General features: G+C 39.1%; 1 protein-coding gene across 1 annotated transcript; it reads right to left on the bottom strand.

Annotated features, from left to right (window-relative positions):
• Positions 1-2,215: 2,215 nt before the first annotated feature.
• On the bottom strand, positions 2,216-20,848 carry LOC139726845 (uncharacterized). Its single transcript, XM_071637837.1, has 6 exons — positions 11,799-20,848; positions 11,273-11,485; positions 7,350-7,501; positions 4,975-5,033; positions 3,403-3,714; positions 2,216-2,514 (listed from the first exon to the last, which is right to left on the bottom strand). Exons 1-6 carry the CDS (start codon positions 20,715-20,717, stop codon positions 2,216-2,218), a joined length of 9,954 nt encoding a protein of 3,317 aa, XP_071493938.1. The 5' UTR covers positions 20,718-20,848.
• Between the last annotated feature and the right edge of the window lie 6,654 nt (positions 20,849-27,502).

Genomic DNA, 27,502 nt, shown 5'->3' with positions numbered 1-27,502 from the left:
CGCCCTCACCCATCTAGTGTGTATTGCTTCTGGTGAACACAATCTTATAAAAGGGGATTCAGATCTATAAGTGAGCCTTGACCAAACTAAGCAATGACAGATGATAGTAAGAGTGAAAAAGAATAATACACAAATTCAATCGATACAGTAAGATGCTCAATGCTCAGGAAGAATGTATTTTCACAAATCTGAAGAAAAATGGCAAGAATCTGAGAATACTACATGAATATTTTGTTCGATTTGTGTAAAGCACAGTGACTTTTTCGTAAGGATTCAACCTTTATGAAGCATTAAAGCATATTGAAGTCTCCTCCTGGCTTGTCATGCTACCAATTAAGTTCATCTTGATCACTTGTAAAATGAAAGTTTTTGTGTCGGTAATCTTTCGTCAAAATTGAGTATAACAATTATATTACACTTTCTTTTTTTCACAAGAATGTTGATCAAATCAAAATCAAACCTGTGAATGAGAGTAAAATCCATGGAAGCAAGGCATTATTCAAATCATGCTTGGGAAAACATTAATTTCATGCTTCAAATTATAAATGAGATCAGTGAAGAACCATGCATTACATACAGCGATAGCTTCTTTATGAGATCAGTTGTGACACTAATCTCCAGACTTGGGAAGGAGGTTCATCATTCATTAGTCACATTTTAGTGTTAATCAATTTAATCAATTTAAGCAGTGCAATGGACGAAGTTGGTAAGGAGAATTTTGCTGACATGTATTTTTCTGTTGACTAAATACGTGTTATTTCACATTGTCTTTGCAATCTTGTATTTGATGTTAGCAATACATGTACTAGTATATATGCCAGGACTTACCAGTGAACTTCATCAGGAACCTGATTGTTTTCTGAATGCACTGTTTCACTTCAAAAGCAACATCTATGTCCTTTACACCCACTCCCTGAGCCTCAGTGATGAAGGTAATTTCATGTCTGTCCAGCCAGTAGAATGAGCGAATGCTCATTGTCTGTGTACAAATAAAGCAGAGAAGTGTTAACAGTGAGATTTACAGTAATAGCAAACATACATCTACAGAGCACACATCATTAAGACAAATTCATGCTAATATTGAGATACATGCCGTTTGTTCTTGTAATAATTTTTTTTTCTCTTATCTTTTTTTTTTCTGATTTCATAAATACATATATTAATACAATATTTATGCGATCAGGAAAAAAAAAAATCTGTTATGGAAAGAATGTAAGTTTCATTGATTGCCTGTTGTTCATTTATGTATTGTTCTTTGTCATTCAACTCTTAAGTTTATATTTGTTTTTGTTTGCAGCAAATGAAAGAAGGGCAGTCAAAAAGGGATTATAGCCTTGATAGGTTCATGGCTTTATCTGCTAATCCCTCACATCTGCTGTGCTTTCATGTTTCAGGTGATATGTTATCTGACCTTATTTCCATCAATTTTGGGTAGTATTTCGCATTGTATTTTAGTTATGGTTTTAGCGTGAAATATGATACATAATTCATATGTTGTTTTTCTTTATGCTGTACCTTTTTTGAAAGATGTGAAATAAACTTGAAACTTGAAACATTCACATGGTCATGATATCTCAATCCTATTCCATCCCATTGCATTGAGATTGGCTGTTTTAATTCAAGTCAAACTTAGTAAGACAATAACTTGATAACTCAAAGTATAAATCATAATGAAAAAATGCATTAGTACAACCTCAACTTCCAGCTTACAGCTGCCCTTTGACTGTCACTATTTGCCTTCCTTTTTAAAGAACAACATATACAAGGTGTTACTACAAAACTAGCCCTCTTCCTCAAATATTACAAAATACAAGTACAAGGTAAGGTAGAAAAGAGACAAAAAAAATATTTAAGCATGAAACACTCACTGCAGTATCCACCACCTCCTTGTTTACAGACTGAGTGATGTTGACTTCGCCCTCACGCCATCTCACGTAGAACTGTTCACCATAGCCACCACGTGCCTCAACAAAGCCCTTTGCCGCCTTCTCATTTTGAATCTCCTGCAATTTTATATATATATATATATATATATATATATATATATATATAGAGAGAGAGAGAGAGAGAGAGAGAGAGAGAGAGAGAGATATAGAGAAAAAAATCTGAGACCTAAAATTTAACTTCATTGTGACCAAATTTCATTATAATCATGGTATAATCGATTAAAAGGGGAGGGCAATTGAATAGAAAATAGTGAGATTCTGGTGTACCTCTAAAGATTGTGACTAGATACTTCGGAGATTAATAAAGGATACTTCATTGCCATTAAGATGCATACCTGAGACAAACCCTTAATGTCATCATGAAGAATTAAGGGAACTGTGTGCCTCTCTCCTGCTCTTGTATGCTCTGGCACATATGCTGTGCAAATAACCTTTTTGCCAATAAAGAACTGGTCAATCGCCGCAACAATCCACCATTGACAAAAGTGGTTGACGGTCAATTCCAAGGTGTTCCTTTCTAAACTGACAGTGCCAGAAGTTACTGATGCCACAGAAAACAGTTCTGAGTCTGAAAGAAAACAAGAAAACATTAAACAAGAATTTCATTTCGGTTCTGTTTAAGAGAATTGTGCCAATGAAAGAGCTACTGAATTATTTCTCGGTAAAGTGTGAACCTTAAGAAGACAAAAAGTTGTATCATGAAAAGAAACTTAAGCTAAAAATTGAACAGGTGCAGTCTGAAACAAAACACTGAGAATCTACAATCAAAGTCTCGGCATTAGAGAGTCAAAGGCTGATGCTAAAAAGCCATAGGCAATAACCCTGTGAAGTCTTTTAAGTCTCAGGACAATAAATCATTCTCACCAGCCAAAATCTAGACCTGCGCCTTGAGGGTTTGAGCGTCGCCATTACAAGAAGACAGAAATACACCAAACAAAAAAAAAAAAAAAAATTGTGCTGTTTCTTGTGTGGTACTGTATAGCACAACAGAATATTACCTCTATGTACAACATGTATGGTACAAGATGCAATATCCATTTAAAGGGATGGTATAGTTTCGTTTGAGACCTGGCTTCAGGCTTCTAACTCTTTTAGATAGGATAATGAGAATCCTCCTATAAAATATGAGAAAACACATAATCCTGAAGGAAATTCTATGTTTATTTGATGATAATTGGTTTTGAAATGGCCGAGATATATTTAAAACAAAGCGATCAGAATAACAGATGGGACCCACCTTTCATTAGGATTGCTTTGTTTTACTTTGATTTTCATTCTCGGCCAATTCAAAACTGATTTTTATCAAAATAACTTTTTATTCTTAGTCCTCTTATTCTTTATAGTCCTCTTAAAATGGTATGCTCTGTAACATTCCATAAGTGGTTTCTTGGTATCCTGCAAAAAAGTTAAAAGCTCAATCCTCCTCTCCACCAATACTATATCATCCCTTTGATACCGTCACTGCGATGGTACAGCAGAATGGATGCGCGGTGAGGTTGTGTGAACATGGCACAGTGTGGCATGATGATTTTGAACGGTTTCCCAAGTTGTTCAAAGGGTGAAGTGAACTTCAGACCAGCTGCAATCACTACTTCTCCTTCCCCAAGGATCAGGTCATCTGGAGCTTTCAGGAGCGGTTGGATATTAATTTGGTGATGCTCATCTAACTCTGTGGCAATCTGTATACCATAGTGCTCCAGGGCTCGCAGGGTTACATCAAAATCATCTTGACTGGTGGCCACAAATTGTTCCGCATTGCCTGTATTGTCTGTGTTAGTGCAGAAGCAAAAATACAATGATATAAATTAACTTGAAGTCAGCCAATATCAAATTCAGATAGAAAAGTATTCTGTTCATGGCAGCCACCTCATCTAATAAGACAGATGACTTCTAACAAGACGGAAGTCATAGGAGTATGAAAGATAATCTAGTTTGCATATTCATTTTTCCAGAGTTTGAAAAGAGCATGTTATTCTCCAGTTCGTATACAAATATGATTATCATCACAATAAAACCTAACCAACAAATGGTAACAAACAAACATAGTTTTGCAAAAGTCACTTCGAGGATTTGATGCAGTCAAGCACACGGGAGATGAGGCATTTGTTCATGATAGTTTAATTTGAAATACTTTCAGTAAAGAATCTCATAATTGTACCGTCAGCCTTGTCTAAGTTGGCCTTCCATGAGTACAAAAATAATTACCTTAAAGAAAAAATCTACCATAATTAGATATAAACCTGTGTTCATTCAGCTGTGAAAGGTGAAATTCACTAAGGGTATCCAGTGAGGTACGTGGGAAACTTAAAATACATTTTTGTTTTTAACAAATAAGACAGTAAACACCACATCTTATTTATTGTTATTCATAAAATAGCATGGCACAAAATCTTAAAGTCAGGATATGGATGTTCAAGTTTATTGACGATTTTAGCTCTGATGATTCTAAGGAGGCATCCATTTTTGTTTCTACATATTTCTTTGTTCGTACAAAACTCTTACTCCACTAATGGCGTCTCCTAAATGATGCAAAAACACATAATCCTTCAAGTGTCCCACTTGCCCCAGTGTCCCACTTACCCCATTTTTAAATTGCTTAATACCTTCTGGTTCCCTTGTATATTAATGAGATAAGGTTGGTGGTACAGCACATTTTGAAAATGTCTGAGATAGAACTGACACAAAAAGTAATAAAGATAATCGAAAGTTTTTTTCCCCCTAAAATACAAGTCAATCTTCTCTCTCTCTCTCTCTCTTTTTTTTTTTCCGGGGGGGGGGGGGGGGGGGGGGCAAATATTACACTTGTAAAAATGTTTTGTAGCTTTGGGGAATGTAACTTTGTCAGGGCGACAAGGAGCTGAGTCATGAATTCATGTTACCAAAAATTGGATTTTCTTTCTTTACTATGGATTGAAAATTAAAAAGGAATAGTGCAGAAGCAGCTTTTTTTATGAGTTACAATATCCTCAACACTGAATAACATCGATTAGATGTGCATCAGATGTAAATATCTTCTACAGATGATTACCGTGTTCAACAGTTGCTGGTTTCAGAACTTGACTCTCAGGAACTGCACCCAATGTTTGCCTATATGAAGAAAGTAAACAAATGTTGACAGGAAAAGAAAAGCCTGAAGTTACAAACAATCTTTGTGTCTATTGCATTTTACTTGGAAATAAGACATCATTCTACGTCAAAACAGCTCCAACAATAAGCAAATCTTGTCCACTGGAAAAACATCTTTTGAGGAGCAAAAACACTTTTTTTGCAATGAACTGTAAATTCTGAAGTTTGAAAGTGTAAGACGCTCACAGGAACACGAAACAGCCAGAATTTAAAACCAGTCATTTCATTGTTTGCAGACATAAGGCCTACTATCATTCTGCTTTACATGCTCCCGCCTGAGGTGTTATTTAGCTGAATAACAAAAGGCTTTGAAATACATTTATGCCCTCCTACATGGCAGGGGCTATTACCTTTCTTTTATGTAGAATACATCAAGGATTCTTTAAGATCAAGAGACTGTAAACAGTGTAGTGCTAGCTGGACATCACACATTGTGAAGGTAAACAGATGTGGTAACACAGGTCAGGGCACTGCCACTAGGTTCATTTGCAGCATTGTTGTGACCTGTGAACAAACTCCACTACAATCCTGACTGTCAATCAAAGAACGAAGTGTTTTATTTCAATGATGCACTCGGGATTTATCGTTCTTAAAAAATGTTGATACTGTACTTTCTAAACTGCAATAAAATTTGCATATCAATAAAAACACACAAAAAAAAACAAGGAAAAGTAGAAATTACGCGGTGCGTAATATATGTCCCCACCGGAAGTAGCATTTTGTAGAAAAATGTACAATATAGGTAAAAAATCAAGGTCAAAGGTCAAAGAAGTCAAAGGTCAATATTCTGTGTAGAAGTTTTGAAGCCCTCACCTAGTGCCATCACATAAAGCAAACAGAATCGAAATCGGGTTTGAAATGGCGAAGGAGTAGCATTTTGTAACCAATGTACAATATAGGTCAAAAATCAAGGTCAAAGGTCAAAAAGTCAAAGGTTTTTGTGTCAAAGTTTTGAAGCCCTCACCTAGTGCCATCACATAAAGCAAACGGAATCGAAATCAGGTTAGAAATGGCGAAGGAGTAGCATTTTGTAGCAAAATGTACAATACAGGTCAAAAATCAAGGTCAAAGGTCAAAGAAGTCAAAGGTCAAAATTCTCTGTAGAAGTTTTGAAGCCCTCACTTAGTGCCATCACATAAAGCAAACGGAATAGAAATTGGGTTAGAAATGGCGAAGGAGAAGCATTTTGTAGCAAAATGTACAATATAGGTCAAAGGTCAAGGTCAAAGGTCACACTTGAAATTCTGTGTAGAAGTTTCAAAGCTCCCATGTAGTGCTATCATATAAAGCAAACAGAATCAAAATTGGCTCATAAATGACAGAGAAGTAGCAAATTTAACATTTTGATCACACACGGACGAACACACGGACAGACGGACACACACACGGACACACACACGTACGGAGCCCATTTCGAGTCCCCTGCTCGGGGACAATAAACACCACAAACAATTCCTTGAAAGACTGGTATGTGAACAGGTGTGTGGTGTAAAAGTTCAATATAAATTCTAAGAAAGTTTCAAATACATACTTTAAAGACAAGTAGCCTAAGATAATAAACAGTACAAAAGAAGTCACTTTTAGATATTGAAACCTTGAAGAAATGTAGGGAATTTCATCAATCAAAATAACCTGAAAGGGATATATAGCATAAATATTATTCACAAATTCACAGGACATCTAGATACAGTCAAACCTGCCTTAGCGGCCACCTGTCTATAGCGGCCACTGAAAAATCCCCCCGAGAGAAAAGCCATGTTAAAGACCCTGTGTATAGCGGCCACCTGTCTAACGCGGCCAGCGGCCACAAATTTTGTTTCCCGCGGTAGATTTTAACCTGTCTATAGCGGCCAAAAACCCGATGGAGCCGTAGCCGAGCTGATAATTCAGGGTGTTTTTCTGCTTTTTAGCTGTGCCAGTCATTTCTGGGCAACATTTAGTGATCGCCACCGTTGCATTCATCACTTATTCAGTCACAATAATGCACTAATTCATGACTGTGCACATGCTACATCTAGTGTACTGTGCAACAATTTCATAAACACCGGCATTGTTCTAGTAGATGCATGATACACACGTGTGCATACGTACACACATAAATGTACATGTATATACAACGATGGTACATGTACATGTAGGCAATGCACACAAAGTTGAATTACCTGTCTATAGCGGCCACCTGTCTATAACGGCCACTTTTTCCGTATCCCTTGGGTGGCCGCTATAGACAGGTTTGACTGTATATGTGTATATCTAATGAAATATGACAAATTTCACCTTGACATCAAGTCATGGACATCATCATGTGCATACTGGAGAGGAACTTTCCCTCTATTGTCAGTAACATTTGGGTCTGCCCCATGCTGAAGAAGGTAGAGGATAAGGGCTTTCTCAGGTGCAAGATTGCCATCACAGGAATCATCAATGATCTGTGTTTATTGTAGAAAAATATATTGTAAACAAAATCCACCGTGAGAAGTGACTTAAGACATGAAACATAAAGCAACAACCCTCAGGATTTGATGCCCACCTGAGCTCCAAGAGAAGGTCAACCATAATGCCAAGATCCCTGTGGTGCTCCCATATCATTATCTGCATTGCAAGTATTTGTTCAGGTACCACAGAATTAATTACTGTGTTTGTTCCTGCAACTGAGATACAGTATCTACTCACACTGCAGCCATACCTGTTCAATTTTGAAAAAAAAAAAACTAAGATGATAACTGAAATCATTTTACCCTTGGTAGTCCAACCCCAGCAGAACACATCAGTGACACTTTAAATTAATCAGATCATCCACTCAAAAGTAGCATTTTTTCCACTTTGATGCTGCCAACGCCGGATGAGAAGACTACAACAATTCAAGCCGTCACCGCTGGACAATGATGTACAGAAAATATGCAGAGAAGTCAATATATCGTCAATCTTCTAGCATAATAAAAAAAATTGCTTGACTTGTCTCTTTCAAAAAGCAGGGGATGATCATTGTACTTCGTAAAAATATTCTCGAGATAAAAAAAAAACCTCCACAAATTATTAACACAATATGCATCATTTGCTTTGGTCATCTATGTCTTTTCTTGCTATTCAAATCTTCCTCAATTCTTTTACAGATTTCTTTTTCCAACAGATACTGCAAATTTGTTTCACATAACCCTTTTCCTGTTTTATTTCTTAACAGTATGTATTTGTGATTACACCAAAAGGCAATTGTCAAATGCTAAACTAATTCATTTTCCTTATGAGCTTTTAGTTCTATGCATACCTGTTATCTCAAAATCAACATTATGTATATGTGCATAAGTTTGATTACAAAAAAAGAAATTCTTATTTGATTTACACTAAATAAACATATGTAAATTAACTTCATTTACATCGAAATGTTGTCATATTCCCATCTGTTTTGATGTGCCATCTATACAATTTTCTTTTTACTGGTAAAAATTATACAAAGTCTTTAAATTAAATCCTGTTAATTTGTTTTCTTTACAATAACACAGGTTATTCAACCAATCAAGTTACGAGTTGAATATCTTTTCCCAATATATACATCTGTTGCTATCGTGACAATGTGTACAAAGAAGTCTATAAAATTGTTTGGTTGGAACATCTTGAATAAATCCTTTCTGATATCTTATTCCAAGTCTTATCTAAGGACTTTTGAATAATCTATTATTAAATATTATACATGATACCATACAATTGCTTATCCATGATTTTGGGAATTTTGAGATTTTTGAAAATATAATAAAAAAAACAATGTTAGCTTACATGTCTGTCGTTTAAGTTGGGTGAGAATTTCTTTAGTGGATATATAGTAGATAGATACATAGTTGCCATTCTTGAAAATGTCTTTGAAAAATACAATTTTGCTTTGAAACCAACCATCATAATATAAAGTATTTTTAAGGAAAGTTATATTCTTATTACCATTGATGCCATAAAATGCCATATGATACTCCATGTACCATAGGTTGATATTTCAAACAAATATTATTCTCTATCTTTGACCAAGCTTCTAATATCTCAATATAGAACACTGGGAGTTGATTCTTACTTATCACTTTTATTTTCTAACGATCTAAATTTGAATTCTAATCCACCAAGACAGTTAAACTAATAAAACACATTTCACTCCATGTTCCTTTTGCTGCACTTAGAGCGTGTTGAATCCATCTGTTGGAAACTGGGTTTTTGCTTCTGAAGGTCGATCATAGTAACACCTCCATTTTCAAACTTTTTAGTCATGATACTGTAAAAGTGGAAATTTTCGCGGTGTTAAAATTTTCGCGCATTTCGCGCTACCAAAAACTAGCACGAAAATAAAAGCATGCGAATATTTTTACTTGCCATACGTTCCTGTGCGTGATGTCTTGATTCCGCGGAATTAAAAACACGCGAAACTCTTCTGACCCGGCCAAGCGCGAAAAATTAGTTGCGCGAAAATATCCACTTTTACAGTAGTTTGTTTCACATTTTAAATGTTTGCGAAAAGAAAGGTACATAACATAAAATTCCGTCTTTTAAATATTTCTCAGAAATTGTGTCAACCATACGTAAATGAACTATCTGAATTAAAGCTCTCGTTTTTACAATAATCAATCTACCAAACAGAGTAAGTTTTCTGTATCTCCAATAGTCAAAAAATTCTCCAAAAGCCTTTGCAGTTTTGTGAGTTTGTTTTCCCAATTCAAAGCTTGAACTTTATCCATATCAGGTGAATTATAAAGCCCTAAGTACTTTGTGGGTGTGTCTGTCCACAAGATCGAGTATTTTGACTTGGCAGCTCCCAGCCACATTACTAATGTTTTGCTCTTTTTAAATTTTGGTCTAGCTACATTTCAAAACAATTCCTTCATCTTTAAAACAGAAATACCATTTATGCACTTATCATTTCTTATTTGGATCTCTTGACATAAATTCTGCAGCAAGAACAAAAAGTACAGCTGAAAGTAGGCAACCTTGCCCAATACCTCTTTGTATTAAAAAAAAGACTCAGATATCCAGCCATTTATTAACACTAAAAGCCAAATAGATACGTACAATACTTTTATCCATGTCTGAAAAATATTACCAAAATAAAATTTTTCTAAGCACAAAAAACACAAAATTAAAGTCAATTGCAATAATTTATGCATCAAAAGTTTTAGAAAATTCTGCAATCATTATTGCACCATCTATCCCTTTCATATATTCAATAATATCAATTGTCATACATATATTGAAAGATGATAATCAATTTTTTTTTATACAACCAATTTGATTTGCGTTTACAATTTCACTAATCACTAACTGCAAGCGAGTGGCTAAAAGTGCGACTGATATAGTCTCAGTTCAAGTGTAATGGGTCTCCAATTTTCTAAACATTGCTGATCTCCTTTTTCATGAATCAATGTTATGAGGCTTTTTTTTTTAATTTCAGACATTTCTTTCTTATGAAACATTCATTAAGAAAATTCAGCAAAACAAATTGAATTTCATCCCTAGAGATTTGGTAAAATTCTATAGGTATACTATCAGAACCAGTTGATTTGCTTTTATTCATTGAATCTTTCCTTCTTATGAAACATTCATTAAGAAAATTTAGCAAAACAAATTGAATTTCATCCCTACAGATTTGGTAAAATTCTATAGGCATACTATCAGAACTGGGTGATTTTTTTTAATCATTGAAAAACCGCATACTTGCATTCAGCAATAGCTAGCAAACCATTGCATGTTTTTTGCTCAATTAAACATCTGTCTTTTTCTACTGAAAATAATTCTTGTTTATTTCTCTTTTTGATTTACATTTTTCAAAACCTAGAAAATAATTCGTGCACTTCCCCCTTTTTCTAGCGATTTAACTCTTGCTTGCTTGCTAACTTACAGCTGCACCTCTACATTCTCTTTCATGAATTTGCTCAAGTTCTTTTGTAACATAATCTGTGTATTTAAATCACTGTCTGTAGAAGGTTGAAATTGTGTGGAATTCTTGGAAATCACATGAGCAACAACTAAAGTCTATAGTGCTCACCTGCATAATTTAGTTTCGAGATTGCTTTACTATGAAATTACTAGAGGGAAATCAACTAAAAATTGTGGAAAAAATATGCAAGGGTGCACTTGTTCATGTTAGCATCTGTACAATCATGTTACAATTTTATGAAAAATGTAACATATTTGCTGTGAGTATATTGTTTTAAAGTACAAGGGAATACCTTTGTTAGGGAAGGTGAACATTCAACATGTCTTTTGTCATCACTGCAGAGTCTGACAGCTGTGTGAAGACATGTTCGACCATTGCCGGAGGGAGTGTTCAGGTCAGCATTGTGATCCACAAGAGCCTCTATCACAGATGAGTGACCATGCCATGTAGCAAGATGCAATGGTGTGAAGCCTGTCCGATCAGTACTGTTAATCAGGTCATCAACCTTGAAAATTTTTGGGCAAAACCAGAAGTCAACTTTAAGAACAAAACAGCATATTGCTGTTTATGAATGCACACACTCACTTCATTTCTAAAGTAATAAGTATTACATGAGTAAACACATTGATGCTGTATGGCAATTTTTTTTTTCGAATTGTCATAATCATCTACTGTACTCAAACAAAACTTGAATGAAAGAATCTAGTTTACACAGACAAATCTATTAAAAGTTTTTATTGAAAGCACTCTGATGCAAGTGTTAAGTGTGCTGCACATTGTGTGCATGCGTTTATTCAGAGCTTGAAAGTGTAATTTACCTGTGATCTCCCACCAGCAACTTCAGGCTCTGTGGTACAGGCAGTGCTCTTGATGAAATGAACAACAATGTTGACATATCCTTCTTTTGCTGCAACATGCAGAGGTGTGTAGTCTTTACTGTCTGTGATGTCTACCCTGGCACCATTAGCGACCAGACAGATCACGACCTCAAGATGTCCATGTTTAGCTGCCCTATGAAGGGATGTTGTGCCTTCTCCTGTCGAGCCATTGACATCAGCACCTTTGCTGACGAGATAATCCACAACGTTCAGTTGACCTTCTGCAGCTGCAATGCCTAAAGCTGTGACACTGGCAGTGTCTCTACTACCACATTCCTCCATGAGAAAAGACACAACTGGAAGATTTCCTCCTTGGATCGCAACATGTAAAGGACTTTGACCTCTCACATTGTTTGCATTCACATCTGCAGCTTTACTCACGAGAGAGGCGACTACTTGAAGGTTCCCTGCTCTTGTCGCAATGTGTAGAGGTGTGTCACCGTCTACAGCTGTAGCATTAGCATCAGCACCATTATCAACAAGACATGTGAACAACTCCATATCACCTTTCTGAATTGCAATATGTAGAGGGGTCATGCCATCCTCATTAGCTTCATTTACATCAGCTCCCTTTTGTATCAAATAGCAGGAGATTTGCATATGTCCTTTTTGAAGTGCAATCTGTAGGGGACTGGATCCATGTTTAGTCCTTTCATTGACATTTGCGCAATTCTCAACTAAACACTTTACTACTTGTACATGTCCATAGCGTGATGCAATGTGAATGGGGGAGAAACCCTTTTTAGTGCTAGTGCTACAGTCAGCACCATTGTTGGCAAGACAGCTAACAATTTCAGCGTTGCCATTTTGACAAGCTACATGAATAGGTGTGAAACCAGCAGAACTGACAATATTAACATCAGCTCCCTCTTTGATAAGGTAATCAATAACACCAAAGTTCTTATTGTAGACAGCAAAATGAAGACAGGCAAAGCCATCATTGTTGCAAATGTTGATATCAGCACCTTTCTGAACAAGATACTTCACAATCTCGAGATGCCCATTTAATGCTGCGATGTGTAATGGGGTAAAACCATCTTTGTCTTGGACATTAACTTCAGCATTTACATCCACAAGATAAGTAACAACCTCACAGTGGCTGTTTAGCATTGCAAGGAGAAGAGGTGAACGCCACTTCTTACTTTTGCTGGTAGAAGTTACATCAGCTCCATTGTGTACAAGGATTTTAGCAACCTTGAGATGTCCATTTTGACATGCAAGTCGCAAGGGGTGTAAATCATCAACAGTTCCAGCATTCACATCAGCTCCGCAGCTAACAAGGTAGGAAACAACATCTGGGTGTCCATTCAGAGATGCAAGGGTGAGGGCGGTGTAACCTTGTTTATCAGCAGCATTAATATCAGCTCCTTTGACAACAAGATACCTTGCCACTTCAAGATGACCATTTCTGCAAGCTCCTTGTAATGGTGTACAGCCTTCTTCATTTTGAGCATTTACATCACATCCATTGTCAGCAAGATACTGGACAACTTTGATATGCCCATTCACAGATGAACTGTATAGAGGCCTGCATCCTTCTTCACTTTTTGCATTCATATCTGCCCCCTTGTGAATGAGGTAGGAAACAATCTCCAGATATCCTTTCATGGATGCAAGAAGGAGAGCAGATTGACCTTGAGCATTGGTAGTATTCAGAAATGCTCCTTTACAAACAAGACAATCAACCACTTCAAAGTGCCCATGGAGAGATGAAATGTGCAACGGTGTGTAACCATCCTTATTGCTTGCATTAATGTTAGCCCCACTATTAACAAGATATTCTACAATCTCCAAAAATCCATTCTGACAAGCTACATGCATAGATGTATATCCATCTTTGCTTCCAGCATTCAAATTGGCTCCCTTTTCACAGAGAAAAGAAACTATTTCACAATGTCCATTGAGTGATGCAAAGGAAAGTGGTGTTAGACCTTTGCTATCAGCAGCGTTATAATCAGCCCCATTGTTCAAAAGATAAGAGACGATACTTGAGTGGCCATGTAAAGATGCAAGCATGAGTCCATTGGTGCCTTGTTTATCAGAAGCATTTATATCAGCTCCATTTTCAACTAGGATTGTAACAACTTCAAGATGTCCATTTAAACATGCAAGTGACAAGGAACTTAAACTGTCCACAGTTCCAGCATTCACATCAGCTCCACAGTTCAAGAGGTGGGATACAACATCTGCGTGCCCATTAAAAGATGCAAGAGTGAGGGCGCTGAGACCTTGTTTGTCAGCAGCATTCACATCAGCTCCTTTGTCAATTAAATAGCATGCAACTTCAAGATGTCCATTCAGAGATGCTCCTTGTAAGGGCGTGTAACCGTTTTTGTTGGTAGAACTTACATCAGATCCATTTTCAACAAGGACTTTAGCAACATTGAGATGTCCATTCTCACATGCAAGTCTCAAGGGTCTTAAATCATCCACAGTTCCAGCATTCAAATCAGCTCCATGGTTAAGAAGGTAGGAAACAACATCTGTGTGTCCATTCAAAGATGCAAGGGTGAGGGCAGTGTGTCCTTGTTTGTCAGCAGCATTAATATCAGCTCCTTTGCCAACAAGATACTTTGCCACTTCAAGATGGCCATTTCTGCATGCTCCTTGTAAGGGTGTGTAACCATCCTTGTTGGCATAATTCACATTAGCTCCACTATCAACCAAGATAGTAGCAACTTTGAGATGTCCATTTTGACATGCAAGTCTCAAGGGTCTTAAATCATCCACAGTTCCAGTGTTCAAATCAGCACCATGGTTCACAAGGTAGGAAACAACATCTGCCTGTCCATTCAGAGATGCAAGGGTGAGGGCAGTGTAACCTTGTTTGTCAGCAGCATTAATATCAGCTCCTTTGCCAACAAGATACTTTGCCACTTCAAGATGACCATTTCTGCATGCTCCTTGTAAGGATGTGTAACCATCCTTGTTGGCATAATTCACATTAGCTCCACTATCAACCAAAACAGTAGCAACTTTGAGATGTCCATTTTGACAGGCAAGTCTCAAGGGTCTTATATCTTCCACAGTTCCAGCATCTACATCAGCACCACGGTTCACAAGGAAGGAAACAACATCTGCCTGTCCAGTCAGAGATGCAAGGGTGAGGGCAGTGTGACCTTGTTTGTCAGGAGCATTAACATAAGCTTCTTTGTCAAGCAAATAGTGTACAACTTCTAGATATCCATGTTGACTTGCCCCTTGTAAGGGTGTGTAACCATCCTTGTTGGCATAATTCACATCACATCCATTGTCAACAAGGATTCTAGCAACCTTGAGATGTCCATTTTGACTAGCAAGTCTCAAGGGTCTTAAATCATCCACAGTTCCAGCATTCACATCAGCTCCATGGTTCAGAAGACAGGTTACAACATCTTGACAGCCATTCAGAGATGCAAGGGTGAGTGCACTGTGACCTTGTTTGTCAGAGGCATTCACATTGGCTCCTTTGTCAATCAGGTAGCATGCAACTTCAGTCTGTCCATTCTGAGATGCCTCATGTAATGGTGTGCAACCATTCTTGGTGACAAAATTAACATCAGCATCACCATCAACAAGAATTTTAGCAATTTGGAAATGTCCATTCTGACATGCAATATACAAACGTGTGTAGCCATTTTCATCAACAGAATCCACATCAACTCCCTCATCAATAAGGATCTTGACAACTTTGTGATGTCCATTTTGACATGCAAGCCCTAATGCACTTACATTATTGTTGTTTCGGATATTTTTATCTGCACCCATATCAAGCAACAATGATACAATGTTGGCATGCCCATTTTCACATGCAACAGCCAAGGGCGTAAACTTATCCTCAGTACAAGCATTGAGATCGGCATCAGCATGAATGAGAGTTTGTGCAATTCTAAGATGTCCAGGGTGGCATGCAGCATGTAAAGGAGTGAGACCATGCCTACTTGAAGCATTCACATGGCTACCTCTTTTAATCAAGTATTCAACTGCTTCAACATGGCCCCTTCCAGATGCTATGATTAAAGGTGTGTTACCATTACTGTCAGTGGCATTTATATTGGCCCCTTGAGTAACAAGAACATTTACAACTTCTTTGTTGTCAGATGCAACATGCAAGGGTGTCAAATCCCCATCATTCAGAGCATTGACATTGGCTCCTTTGTCTAGAAGATATTTCACAAAATCAAGGTGTCCCATTCCAGATGCAACATGTAAAGGAGAAAAACCATGTTTATTTTTTACATTGATATCAGATCCCTTTTCAACAAGATATTTTGTAACCTCAAGATGTCCCTCAAAACATGCACTGAGCAATGATGTGTTACCATTTCTGTCATCCTTATCACTCAAAGCACCAACATTGGCTCCTTTGTCAAATAGATATTTGACAATGTCAAGGTGTCCCCCTACAGATGCAGCATATACGGGAGAAAAACCATGTTTATTTCTGACATTGACATCAGATCCCTTTTCAACAAGATATTTTGTAACCTCAAGATGTCCCTCAAAACATGCACTAAGCAATGATGTGTTACCATTTTTGTCCCTGGCATGAATGTCAGCCTCATTGTTGACAAGGTAGAATACACTTCTCAGCTGTCCATTAATAGATGCAGTGATAACAGGCGTACGACCATCTTCATCCACAGCATTTACATTTGCACCATTTTCAACAAGGTATACCAAAACCTCATGATTTCCATTTTGACATGCTTCTTGTGCAGGTGTTCTACCAGTCTCATTTACAGAATTCACATTAGCTCCATTGCCAATAAGAATTTTAGCAACCTTGAGTTGTCCATTCTGACATGCAAGTCTCAAAGGTTGTAAATCAGCCATATCCTCAGCATCCACATCACCTCCATGTTCGACAAGGTAAGACACAACATCTGGGTATCCATATACAGACGCAAGGGTGAGGGCACTGTGACCTTGCTTATCACGAGCATTAACGTAAGCTCCTTTGTCAACAAGATACTTTGCTACTTCAAGATGGCCATTTCTGCATGCTCCTTGTAAAGCTGTGAAACCATCTTTGTTGGCGCAGTTGACATTAGCTCCATTGTCAACAAGGATTTTAGCAACTTTGAGATGTCCATTTTGACATGCAAGTCGCAATGGTCGTAAATCATCAGCAGTTCCAGCATTCATATCAGCACCATGGTTCACAAGGTAGGAAACGACATCAGGGTATCCAGTCAGAGATGCAAGAGTAAGGGCACTGTGACCTTGTTCATCAGCAGCATTAATATCGGCTCCTTTGTCAACAAGATATTTTGCCACTTCAAGATGACCATTTCTGCATGCTCCTTGTAAAGGTGTGTAACCATCTTTGTTGGCACAGTTGACATTAGCTCCATCGTCAACAAGGATTCTAGCAACCTTGAGATGTCCATTTTGACATGCAAGTCGCAAGGGTCGTAAATCATCAGCAGTTCCAGCATTCATATCAGCACCATGGTTCACAAGGAAGGAAACGACATCAGGGTATCCAGTCAGAGATGCAAGAGTAAGGGCACTGTGACCTTGTTTATCAGCAGCATTAATATCGGCTCCTTTGTCAACAAGATACTTTGCCACTTCAAGACGGCCATTATTGCATGCTCCTTGTAAGGGTGTGTAACCATCTTTGTTGGCACAGTTGACATTAGCTCCATTGTCAACGAGGATTTTAGCAACCTTGAGATGTCCATTTTGACATGCAAGTCGCAAGGGTCGTAAATCATCAGCAGTTCCAGCATTCATATCAGCACCATGGTTCACAAGGAAGGAAACGACATCAGGGAATCCAGTCAGAGATGCAAGAGTAAGGGCACTGTGACCTTGTTTATCAGCAGCATTAATATCGGCTCCTTTGTCAACAAGATACTTTGCCACTTCAAGACGGCCATTATTGCATGCTCCTTGTAAGGGTGTGTAACCATCTTTGTTGGCACAGTTGACATTAGCTCCATTGTCAACGAGGATTTTAGCAACCTTGAGATGTCCATTTTGACATGCAAGTCGCAAGGGTCGTAAATCATCAGCAGTTCCAGCATTCATATCAGCACCATGGTTCACAAGGAAGGAAACGACATCAGGGTATCCAGTCAGAGATGCAAGGGTGAGAGCACTATGACCTTGTTTATCAGCAGGATTAATATCGGCTCCTTTGTCAACAAGATACTTTGCGACTTCAAGATGGCCATTATTGCATGCTCCTTGTAAGGGTGTGTAACCATCTTTGTTGGCACAGTTGACATTAGCTCCATTGTCAATAAGGATTTTAGCAACCTTGAGATGTCCATATTGACATGCAAGTCGCAAGGGTCGGAAATCATCAGCAGTTCCAGCATTCATATCAGCACCATGGTTCACAAGGAAGGAAACGACATCAGGGTATCCAGTTTGAGATGCAAGAGTAAGGGCACTGTGACCTTGTTTATCAGCAGCAATAATATTGGCTCCTTTGTCAACAAGATACCTTGCAACTTCAAGATGACCATTTCTGCATGCTCCTTGTAAAGGTGTGTAACCATTTCTGTTGGCACAGTTGACATTAGCTCCATTGTCAACAAGGATTTTCACAACCTCGAGATGTCCATTTTGACATGTAAGTCTCAAGGGTAATATATCATAAACGGTTCCAGCATTCAAATCAGCTCCACACTTAACAAGGTACGAAACAACATCTGCATGTCCGTATTGACAAGATATGGCAAGTGCATTGTAACCGTATTTATCAGCAGCATTTATATCAGCCCCTTTATCTATAAGATGTGAGGCAATTGCTAGATGACCATTTCCACATGTGAGGTACAGAGATGTACAACCTTTGTTATCTGAATAATTCACATTAGCTCCTTTGTCAATTAAATAGCAAGCAACTTCAAGATGTCCATTCTGAGATGCTCCTTGTAAGGGTGTGTACCCATCTTTATTGGCAAAGTTAACACTAGCTCCATTGTCAACAAGGATTTTAGCAACATTGAGATGTCCATTTTGACATGCAAGTCGCAAGGGTCTCAAATCACCCTCCGTTCTGGCATTCACATCAGCTCCAAGGCTAACAAGGTAGGAAACAACATCTGGGTGTCCATTCAGAGAAGCAAGGATGAGGGCGGTGCGACCTTGTTTGTCAGCAGCATTAATATCGGCTCCTTTGTCAATTAAAAAGCATGCAACTTCAAGATGTCCATTCTGAGATGCTCCTTGTAAGGGTGTGTACCCATCTTTATTGGCAAAGTTAACACTAGCTCCATTGTCAACAAGGATTTTAGCAACATTGAGATGTCCATTTTGACATGCAAGTCGCAAGGGTCTCAAATCACCCTCTGTTCTGGCATTCACATCAGCTCCAAGGCTAACAAGGTAGGAAACAACATCTGGGTGTCCTTCTAGAGATGCAAGGGTGAGGGCGGTGTGACCTTGTTTGTCAGCAGCATTAATATCAGCTCCTTTGTCAATTAAAAAGCATGCAACTTCAAGATGTCCATTCTGAGATGCTCCTTGTAAGGGTGTGTACCCATCTTTATTGGCAAAGTTAACACTAGCTCCATTGTCAACAAGGATTTTAGCAACATTGAGATGTCCATTTTGACATGCAAGTCGCAAGGGTCTCAAATCACCCTCCGTTCTGGCATTCACATCAGCTCCAAGGCTAACAAGGTAGGAAGCAACATCTGGGTGTCCATTCAGAGACGCAAGGGTGAGGGCGGTGTGACCTTGTTTGTCAGCAGCATTAATATCGGCTCCTTTGTCAATTAAAAAGCACGCAACTTCAAGATGTCCATTCTGAGATGCTCGTTGTAAGGGTGTGTACCCATCTTTATTGGCAAAGTTAACACTAGCTCCATTGTCAACAAGAATTTTGGCAACATTGAGATGTCCATTTTGACATGCAAGTCGCAAGGGTCTTAAATCACCCTCCGTTCTGGCATTCACATCAGCTCCAAGGCTAACAAGGTAGGAAACAACATCTGGGTGTCCATTCAGAGACGCAAGGGTGAGGGCGGTGTGACCTTGTTTGTCAGCAGCATTAATATCGGCTCCTTTGTCAGCAAGATACTTTGCCACTTCAAGATGACCATTTCTGCATGCTCCTTGTAAAGGCGTGTAACCATCTGTGCTCGCAAAGTTCACATTTGCTCCTTTGTCAACAAGGATTGTAGCAACATTGAGATGTCCATTTTGACACGCAAGTCTCAAGGGTCTTAACTCATCCACAGTTCCAGCATTCACATCAGCTCCACAGTTAACAAGGTAGGAAACAACATCTGGGTGTCCATTAAAAGAAGCAAGGGCGAGGGCAGTATGTCCTTGCTTATCAGCAGCATTTACATCAGCTCCTTTGTCGATCAAGTAGTGTGCCACTTCAAGATGTCCATTCTGAGATGCCCCTTGCAGGGATGTGCAACCATCTCTGCTGGCAAAATTAACATCAGCACCCTTGTCCACAAGAGCAATGACAACTTTAAGGTGTCCAAGTTGACAAGCAAATTGTAAAGGAGACAAGTCATTGTTGTTTCCCATATTCATATTTGCACCTTTATCAAGCAACAAAGACACAATTTGGGTAAATCCATTCATACATGCTATGAGTAAGGGTGTGGTGCCAATTTTATCACAAGTATTGACATTGGCCCCATTTTGAATGAGAAATGTGGCAATTTCTAGATCTCCTCCATGACAAATAACTTGCAAGGGGGTGATTCCTCTCATATTTGAAGTATTCACATTGCTTCCCATGTTAAGAAGGTAGATAAGCACATCAATATGACCTCTTACAGATGAAATGATCAAAGGTGTGTTACCACGGTTGTCAGTGGCATTTACATTGGCCCCTCGAGTAAGCAGAACATTTACAACTTCTTTGTGTTTAGATGCAACATGCAAGGGTGCCATGCCCTCATCATCCAAAGCGTTGACATTGGCTCCTTTGTCAAGAAGATATTTGACAATGTCGAGGTGTCCATTTACAGATGCAGCATGTAAAGGAGCAGAACCATGTTTATTTCTGACATTGACATCTGCTTCCTTTTCTACCAGATATTTTGTAATTTCAAGATGACCTTCAACGCATGTACTAAATAATGATGTGTTGCCATTTTTGTCGGCAGCATGAATGTCAGCTCCATTGTTGGCAAGGTACTGAACGCTTCTCACATGTCCATTTACAGATGCAAGGATTAGTGGCGTTAGAGCATTTTCATCAGTTGCATTCACATCTGCACCATTTTCAATAAGGTGCGTTACCATATCATAATGTCCATTTTGACAGGCTCTGTGCAAGGACACAGAAATATCTTTCATTGATCCATTCATATTTGTGGAATTCTTTCATTCTCTTGAAAATGAATATGCACAGGCACCTCAAGCAAATATTTTGTTTGCAGGATTCACCATAGCTCCATAGTCGTTGATCAAACCCTTCCTAAAGCCTGTTACAGGATAAAGAAATATGAAACATGGCAATAAAGTTTACTCAAAATATGCAGTAGCAAGTGCTGAGAAATTAAACATTATTATTTCTATTATCATTATAATCATTATCTTATTATCATCATTTGAAATACTACTGTAGTTCATTCTGATTCCTCATGCCTGGGTAGTCAACTGCAGCTTCAATGACCATATCATTCTCATAACATATGTGTATAATATATGTATGTCACTGGCCACATAAATTGCTGATCACTTGTGTGTGTGTGTGTTCAGACTACCCATGCAAGAATACCAGTGAAACATTCTTGACAGTAGATAAGTTAGTGACATTCATCTGCCATCTGGGGTAGGGAGGAATATGGGGAGGCAAGGCATTGATGACTATAGGAGGGCTTTGCAGAACTTGCTTTAATTCATGTCTATGTAGAATATACACAAAACATATTCAATTTAATTTAAAGTGAGAACTTCCTGTGGAACCATTCCTCATCATCACCTGTTTACTTGATGAGCATCTGGCATTACAATATGAATGCTATCTCTGCTGTACAGGGTGGTGTTTGAAGTCATTGTCCATGATTATGACAGGGAGAAGGTAAGCACACCTGGCACAAGTTATCTTTGGGAAGGTGGCAAGTAATGAATTGATTCAATCATATTCTAAGAATTTCTACAATTTGTAATGTCGGCAGGGTAGGTCACATCTTCTTGGCTGGAACCTTAGATGAAGAACTAGTACGAATACAGAGAATTTGAAATGCTCAGAGAATTCTCTAAAGGGATGATATAGTTTTGGTTGAGATGGGATTTTAGATCTCAAATGATCCATCAGGCCATCAGTAGCGCGATCGCAACAAAATTTGGCACGCCCGACACCCACGTCATAATGTACAAGACTGTCTCAAAATTAAGGCGAAATTTTGTTCGTACACAACCAAAGCAAACTATTTACAGTTACCTTGCATGAGCTTTCTGTAGGCTTCATCAGACTGGCGTTGACTCGCCGTAGATGGGGTGTAGGCAGTCTTACAGTCTGAGAGAATGGAAATATACGCTGTGATAATTTGTATTGCCCCTCATCACGATTCATCATGTGTTCCCGCCCCCATTGTATGTGGATTAGCAGGGCTATCCTACAACCCTCCTAGGGCGAGTCAACGCCAGTCTGATGAAGCCTACAAACAGTAGGGGAAAGCTCATGCAATTAAAGGTAAATAGTTTTCTTTGGTTGTGTACAAACGAAATTTTGCCTTAATTAGATAATCACCAATCAGACGAACCTCTTCCAAAAACTGTCTTAATATCTTTTGATATGATCAATTTCTAATTTTAATCGATTGATTGTGCAAAGCAGGGTGATCCACGAGGGGTTTTAGCATGTCGCTGCAACATGCTAAAATTCTTGTGCAACATCCTAAAAAGCCAGCAACATGCTATGCAACATCTATTTGCAACAAGCTCAAAGTAAAAGTATTAAAAAATGTGCAAAACATGTGCATAACATAGGAAACATCAAACTACCAGGTACTATAGATATTTGTGTGCAAAACATGAGAGAGAACATTGAATGTAAGCAGCACAAAGAGAGATAAGCAGCAAAATATTGCGTACTACGTACTCATCGTGTGCGCTCCGCGCATATTCAATTTCTGCAATATTTTCAGATTCTGAGCTTGCAACATGCTAAAATTTCAAGTTGTGGACCACCCTGCAAAGTAATCCCAACATCTTATTGTAGCCTGTTAAACACTATTAATTAAAAACATTGAGTCTATTTTTTTGGTTTCTGTTTTAACATATTCAACAAGCGTACATCATAAAAACTCCCAAGTCATTTAAATTCTTATGTATTTTATTGTTGGGGATTTCTTATGTACTTTTTTGTTTTTTGACTTGTTTTTTCTTTGTTATTTGATGGAAATTGCCATAGACCACTTATCTACCATAAATATAATTAGCAGGTATAAAAGCAATCAATCAAAGTGATGAATAGTAAAAATAGTCACGTTTTTATGAGTTTCAGGACATACCGAGCACTGTTTTCAATAGGAAGTGTAAATTTGTACACAATATCACAAAATTGTGCACGTTTTGGGGCGTCGCCATTACAAAAATGGGGGTGGCTTCATAACGGTTGCACGGACGTTGCAATTTTGGTCTCAAAAGTTGCGCAAGACTTGAACGCAAAAAGTCAAGAAGCCTCATGATGATACGAGGTATTCTTGCGTTGCAGAAAGGTACATTGTATTGCATGAAACGTCGGGGGGGGGGGGGGGGGGGGGGGGCGGATTCCACCCCCTGCCTGTATAGGGTTAACATACGTCAGCGACAAGTTGAGGTAATGTAGCTTTTTTCAAGAAATGAAATTTTGCGAAATTCTCTTTATATATTTTCCTGATATTGTTACATTTGTAGGTCTTAAAACTGTTGTAGGGGCCGTGGAACATTTTTCAGAATTTGACTGCCAGCTGCACTTAAAAAAACCTATGCTTTTGCGCACTGTTGAATTTTGGCACAGGAGGTTGAATCTTGGTTTTGGTGAGGGTTTAACGTTACAGTCCCCCCAAATTACAAAATCAGTCCAATGACTAGCAATGAGGTCACTTCAGGCACAGCATATCTATCGTTATCACACTAGTAACAGGGTTAACAGGTGTTTGTATAGAACATTCTTCCTAGTCGCCAGTGTACGTGACTATAGTTAGCTAACCCAAAGGCGCCCCGTTCAGGCTCCATTGACAGCTGTACAGTTGTAGGGAGCTTGACATTTGGGCTGGTCGTCGGGAGTACCGGTATAGCCAGACAGACCAGACGCCATACGTGTCGTGATTTAGGCCTACAGCAACTTGCTGCATATATAGATCTAGTTAGTCAGACTCCATGAACACTGTCCAACAGTAAAACACTATGTTAGGGGGGCCTAGTAGGAAGTAGACAGAAAGATCCGTCTGTCCGGAGGACTCTTTTATATTTTGCCATTAACGCTGTCCTCCGTAGACAGACGGAAGGTATCAGTACCCATTGCTGTGTGGATGTTCTTAACCACTGTCTCTATGGAAAATTGGGTGAGGTACCTCACCCTTCTCGATTGCGTCTAATTCACGGCCCTAGGTCGGCAAATTCAAGCTTGTATAGTGAAATCAACTTTTCAAGAATACACTACACTCACCAGATTTATGAATAATTAAACATTTTGGTAGAATTTTCAACGTAAAACACATATCAACCAGCCCGTCGCGTCGTCACCCTTACGAAAAAGTCCTGTGGTACTCCTGTGGTAATTACCACAGGACGGTACCACAGGACAGTACCACAGGAAAGTACCACAGGACAGTACCACAGGAATTGTCCTGTGGTATTTTGGGACATACCACAGGACAGTACCACAGGAATTCCTGTGGTATTTTGGGACGTACCACAGGGCAGTACCACAGGAAAGTACCACAGGACCGGTACCACAGAACAGTACCACAGGACAGTACCACAGGAATTCCTGTGGTATTTTGGGACGTACCACAGGGCAGTACCACAGGAATTCCTGTGGTATTTTGGGACGTACCACAGGGCAGTACCACAGGACTAGTACCACAGAACAGTACCACAGGAACTGTCCTGTGGTATTTTGGGACAGTACCACAGGACAGTACCACAGGTCGATCATTACCACACAGCATTACCACAGGGCAGTACCACACAGCATTTCCATGGTACCACAGGAGAGTACCACACAGGATAGATCGAAAAAAAAAATATGGGAGAATTTTAGCCACATATCAAGGAATATTCCTGATAGGTGAGTGATGGATTTCAGGACAAACATGGCCCTGCTTAATAACCTGTCCTACTCCTAACATATAACCTCAAACGAGAGTCTAATGGCCAAGTGCCAATCTAGTCCTATAATAGTTCTATATAGGCATATTCTATTCCTAGGTAGCTATCGACCCTATCAGTACATATATATATGGCCGTCTATCCGTAAAGCATTAAGGCATGGTTACTAACTCGATGATACTTTATTATCAAGATATGAAATTACACTTTCATAACAATATCTATTAATTGGGAATAACATAACATAATTAGACAATCTTTCATAAAGTTCAAAGTAAGTTCCATCATTAATACTTTGACTTTTTAAGTCATATATGTCTTTTCTAAAATCTAGAATGCTTTTTATGAATATTCATGAGCTATGTAAAGATTTGTACCACAGGAGTACCACAGGAGTACCACAGGAGTACCACAGAAGTCCTTATGAAATTTCTCATGCTTTACATCAGGACTTTCACTAAATAGGTAATACTGTAGGAGTATAGGACAAGATAAGTAATGGCAAATCAATTGTTATAATTCACAGCATAACTCATCTATCAATTAATTGAGGAATATTAATATGTGCTTTTTTGTTTGTATTTTTGTTATAAATTTCAGTTGATTCTGCCTTACAATTTTCCTGTGTGGTACTCCTGTGTGGTACTGCTGTTTGATATTCTCCTGATGTGATAGTCCTCTGGTATAAAATGTTAAGAAAAAAAAAATATCCTGTAGCATTTTTCTGTCGTACTTACGAATTTAATTTGCTGTGTGGTACTTCTGTGTGGAATAGCACCATATTATGATTTTCCTGTGGGATTTTGGACAGTTCCTGTGGTACTCTCCTGTGGTATACATCGAAAATTACCACAGGAATTCCTGTCGTACTGTCCTGTGGTACGTCTCAAAATACCACAGGACAAGTCATGTGGTACTGTCCTGTGGTACTATCCTGTGGTACTTTCCTGTGGTACTGTCCTGTGGTACTTTCCTGTGGTACTGTCCTGTGGTACTGTCCTGTGGTACTGCCCTGTGGTACTGTCCTGTGGTAAGTCCCAAAATACCACAGGACAAGTCGTGTGGTACTATCCTGTGGTACTATCCTGTGGTACTATCCTGTGGTACGTCCCAAAATACCACAGGACAAGTCGTGTGGTACTGTCCTGTGGTACTATCCTGTGGTACTGTCCTGTGGTACTGCCCTGTGGTACGTCCCAAAATACCACAGGACAAGTCGTGAGGTACTGTCCTGTGGTAATATCCTGTGGTACTGTCCTGTGGTACTATCCTGTGGTACTTTCCTGTGGTACTGTCCTGTGGTACTGCCCTGTGGTATTGTCCTGTGGTACTGCCCTGTGGTACTGTCCTGTGGTACGTCCCAAAATGCCACAGGACAAGTCGTGAGGTACTGTCCTGTGGTAATATCCTGTGGTACTGTCCTGTGGTACTATCCTGTGGTACTTTCCTGTGGTACTGTCCTGTGGTACTGCCCTGTGGTATTGTCCTGTGGTACTGCCCTGTGGTACTGTCCTGTGGTACGTCCCAAAATACCACAGGACAAGTCGTGAGGTACTGTCCTGTGGTAATATCCTGTGGTACTGTCCTGTGGTACTGTCCTGTACGTGGTATGTCCCAAAATACCACAGGATAATTCCTGTGGTACTGTCCTGTGGTATGTCCCAAAATACCACAGGACAAGTCGTGTGGTACTGTCCTGTGGTACTTTCCTGTGGTACTGCCCTGTGGTACTGTCCTGTGGTACGTCCCAAAATACCACAGGACAAGTCGTGTGGTACTGTCCTGTGGTACTATCCTGTGGTACTTTCCTGTGGTACTGTCCTGTGGTACTGCCCTGTGGTACGTCCCAAAATACCACAGGACAAGTCGTGTGGTACTGTCCTGTGGTACTATCCTGTGGTACTTTCCTGTGGTACTGTCCTGTGGTACTGCCCTGTGGTACTGTCCTGTGGTACGTCCCAAAATACTACAGGACAAGTCGTGAGGTACTGTCCTGTGGTACTATCCTGTGGTACTGTCCTGTGGTATGTCCCAAAATACCACAGGACAATTCCTGTGGTATTGTCCTGTGGTACTATCCTGTGGTACGTCCTAAAATACCACAGAACAAATCGTGTGGTACTGTCCTGTGGTACTATCCTGTGGTACTTTCCTGTTGTACTCTCCTGTGGTACGTCCCAAAATACCACAGGACAATTCATGTGGTACTGTCCTGTGGTACTGTAGTGTGGTATACGTCCCAAAATACCACAGGACAATTTGTGTGTATACTGTCTTGTGGTACTGTCCTGTGGAACTTTCCTGTGGTAATGTCCTGTGGTACTGCCCTGTGGTACATCCCAGAGTACCACACGAGCCTGTGACACAGTACCACACAGTTCCTGTGTTAACATATATTTGTGTGGTACATT

The sequence above is a fragment of the Diadema antillarum genome, unplaced genomic scaffold (assembly GCF_040938485.1).
Source record: "Diadema antillarum isolate AM-2024a unplaced genomic scaffold, OU_Dant_1.0 seq00000102_RagTag, whole genome shotgun sequence".
Taxonomy (NCBI): Eukaryota; Metazoa; Echinodermata; class Echinoidea; order Diadematoida; family Diadematidae; genus Diadema; species Diadema antillarum.
This window is presented reverse-complemented; position numbering and strand designations above follow the sequence as displayed.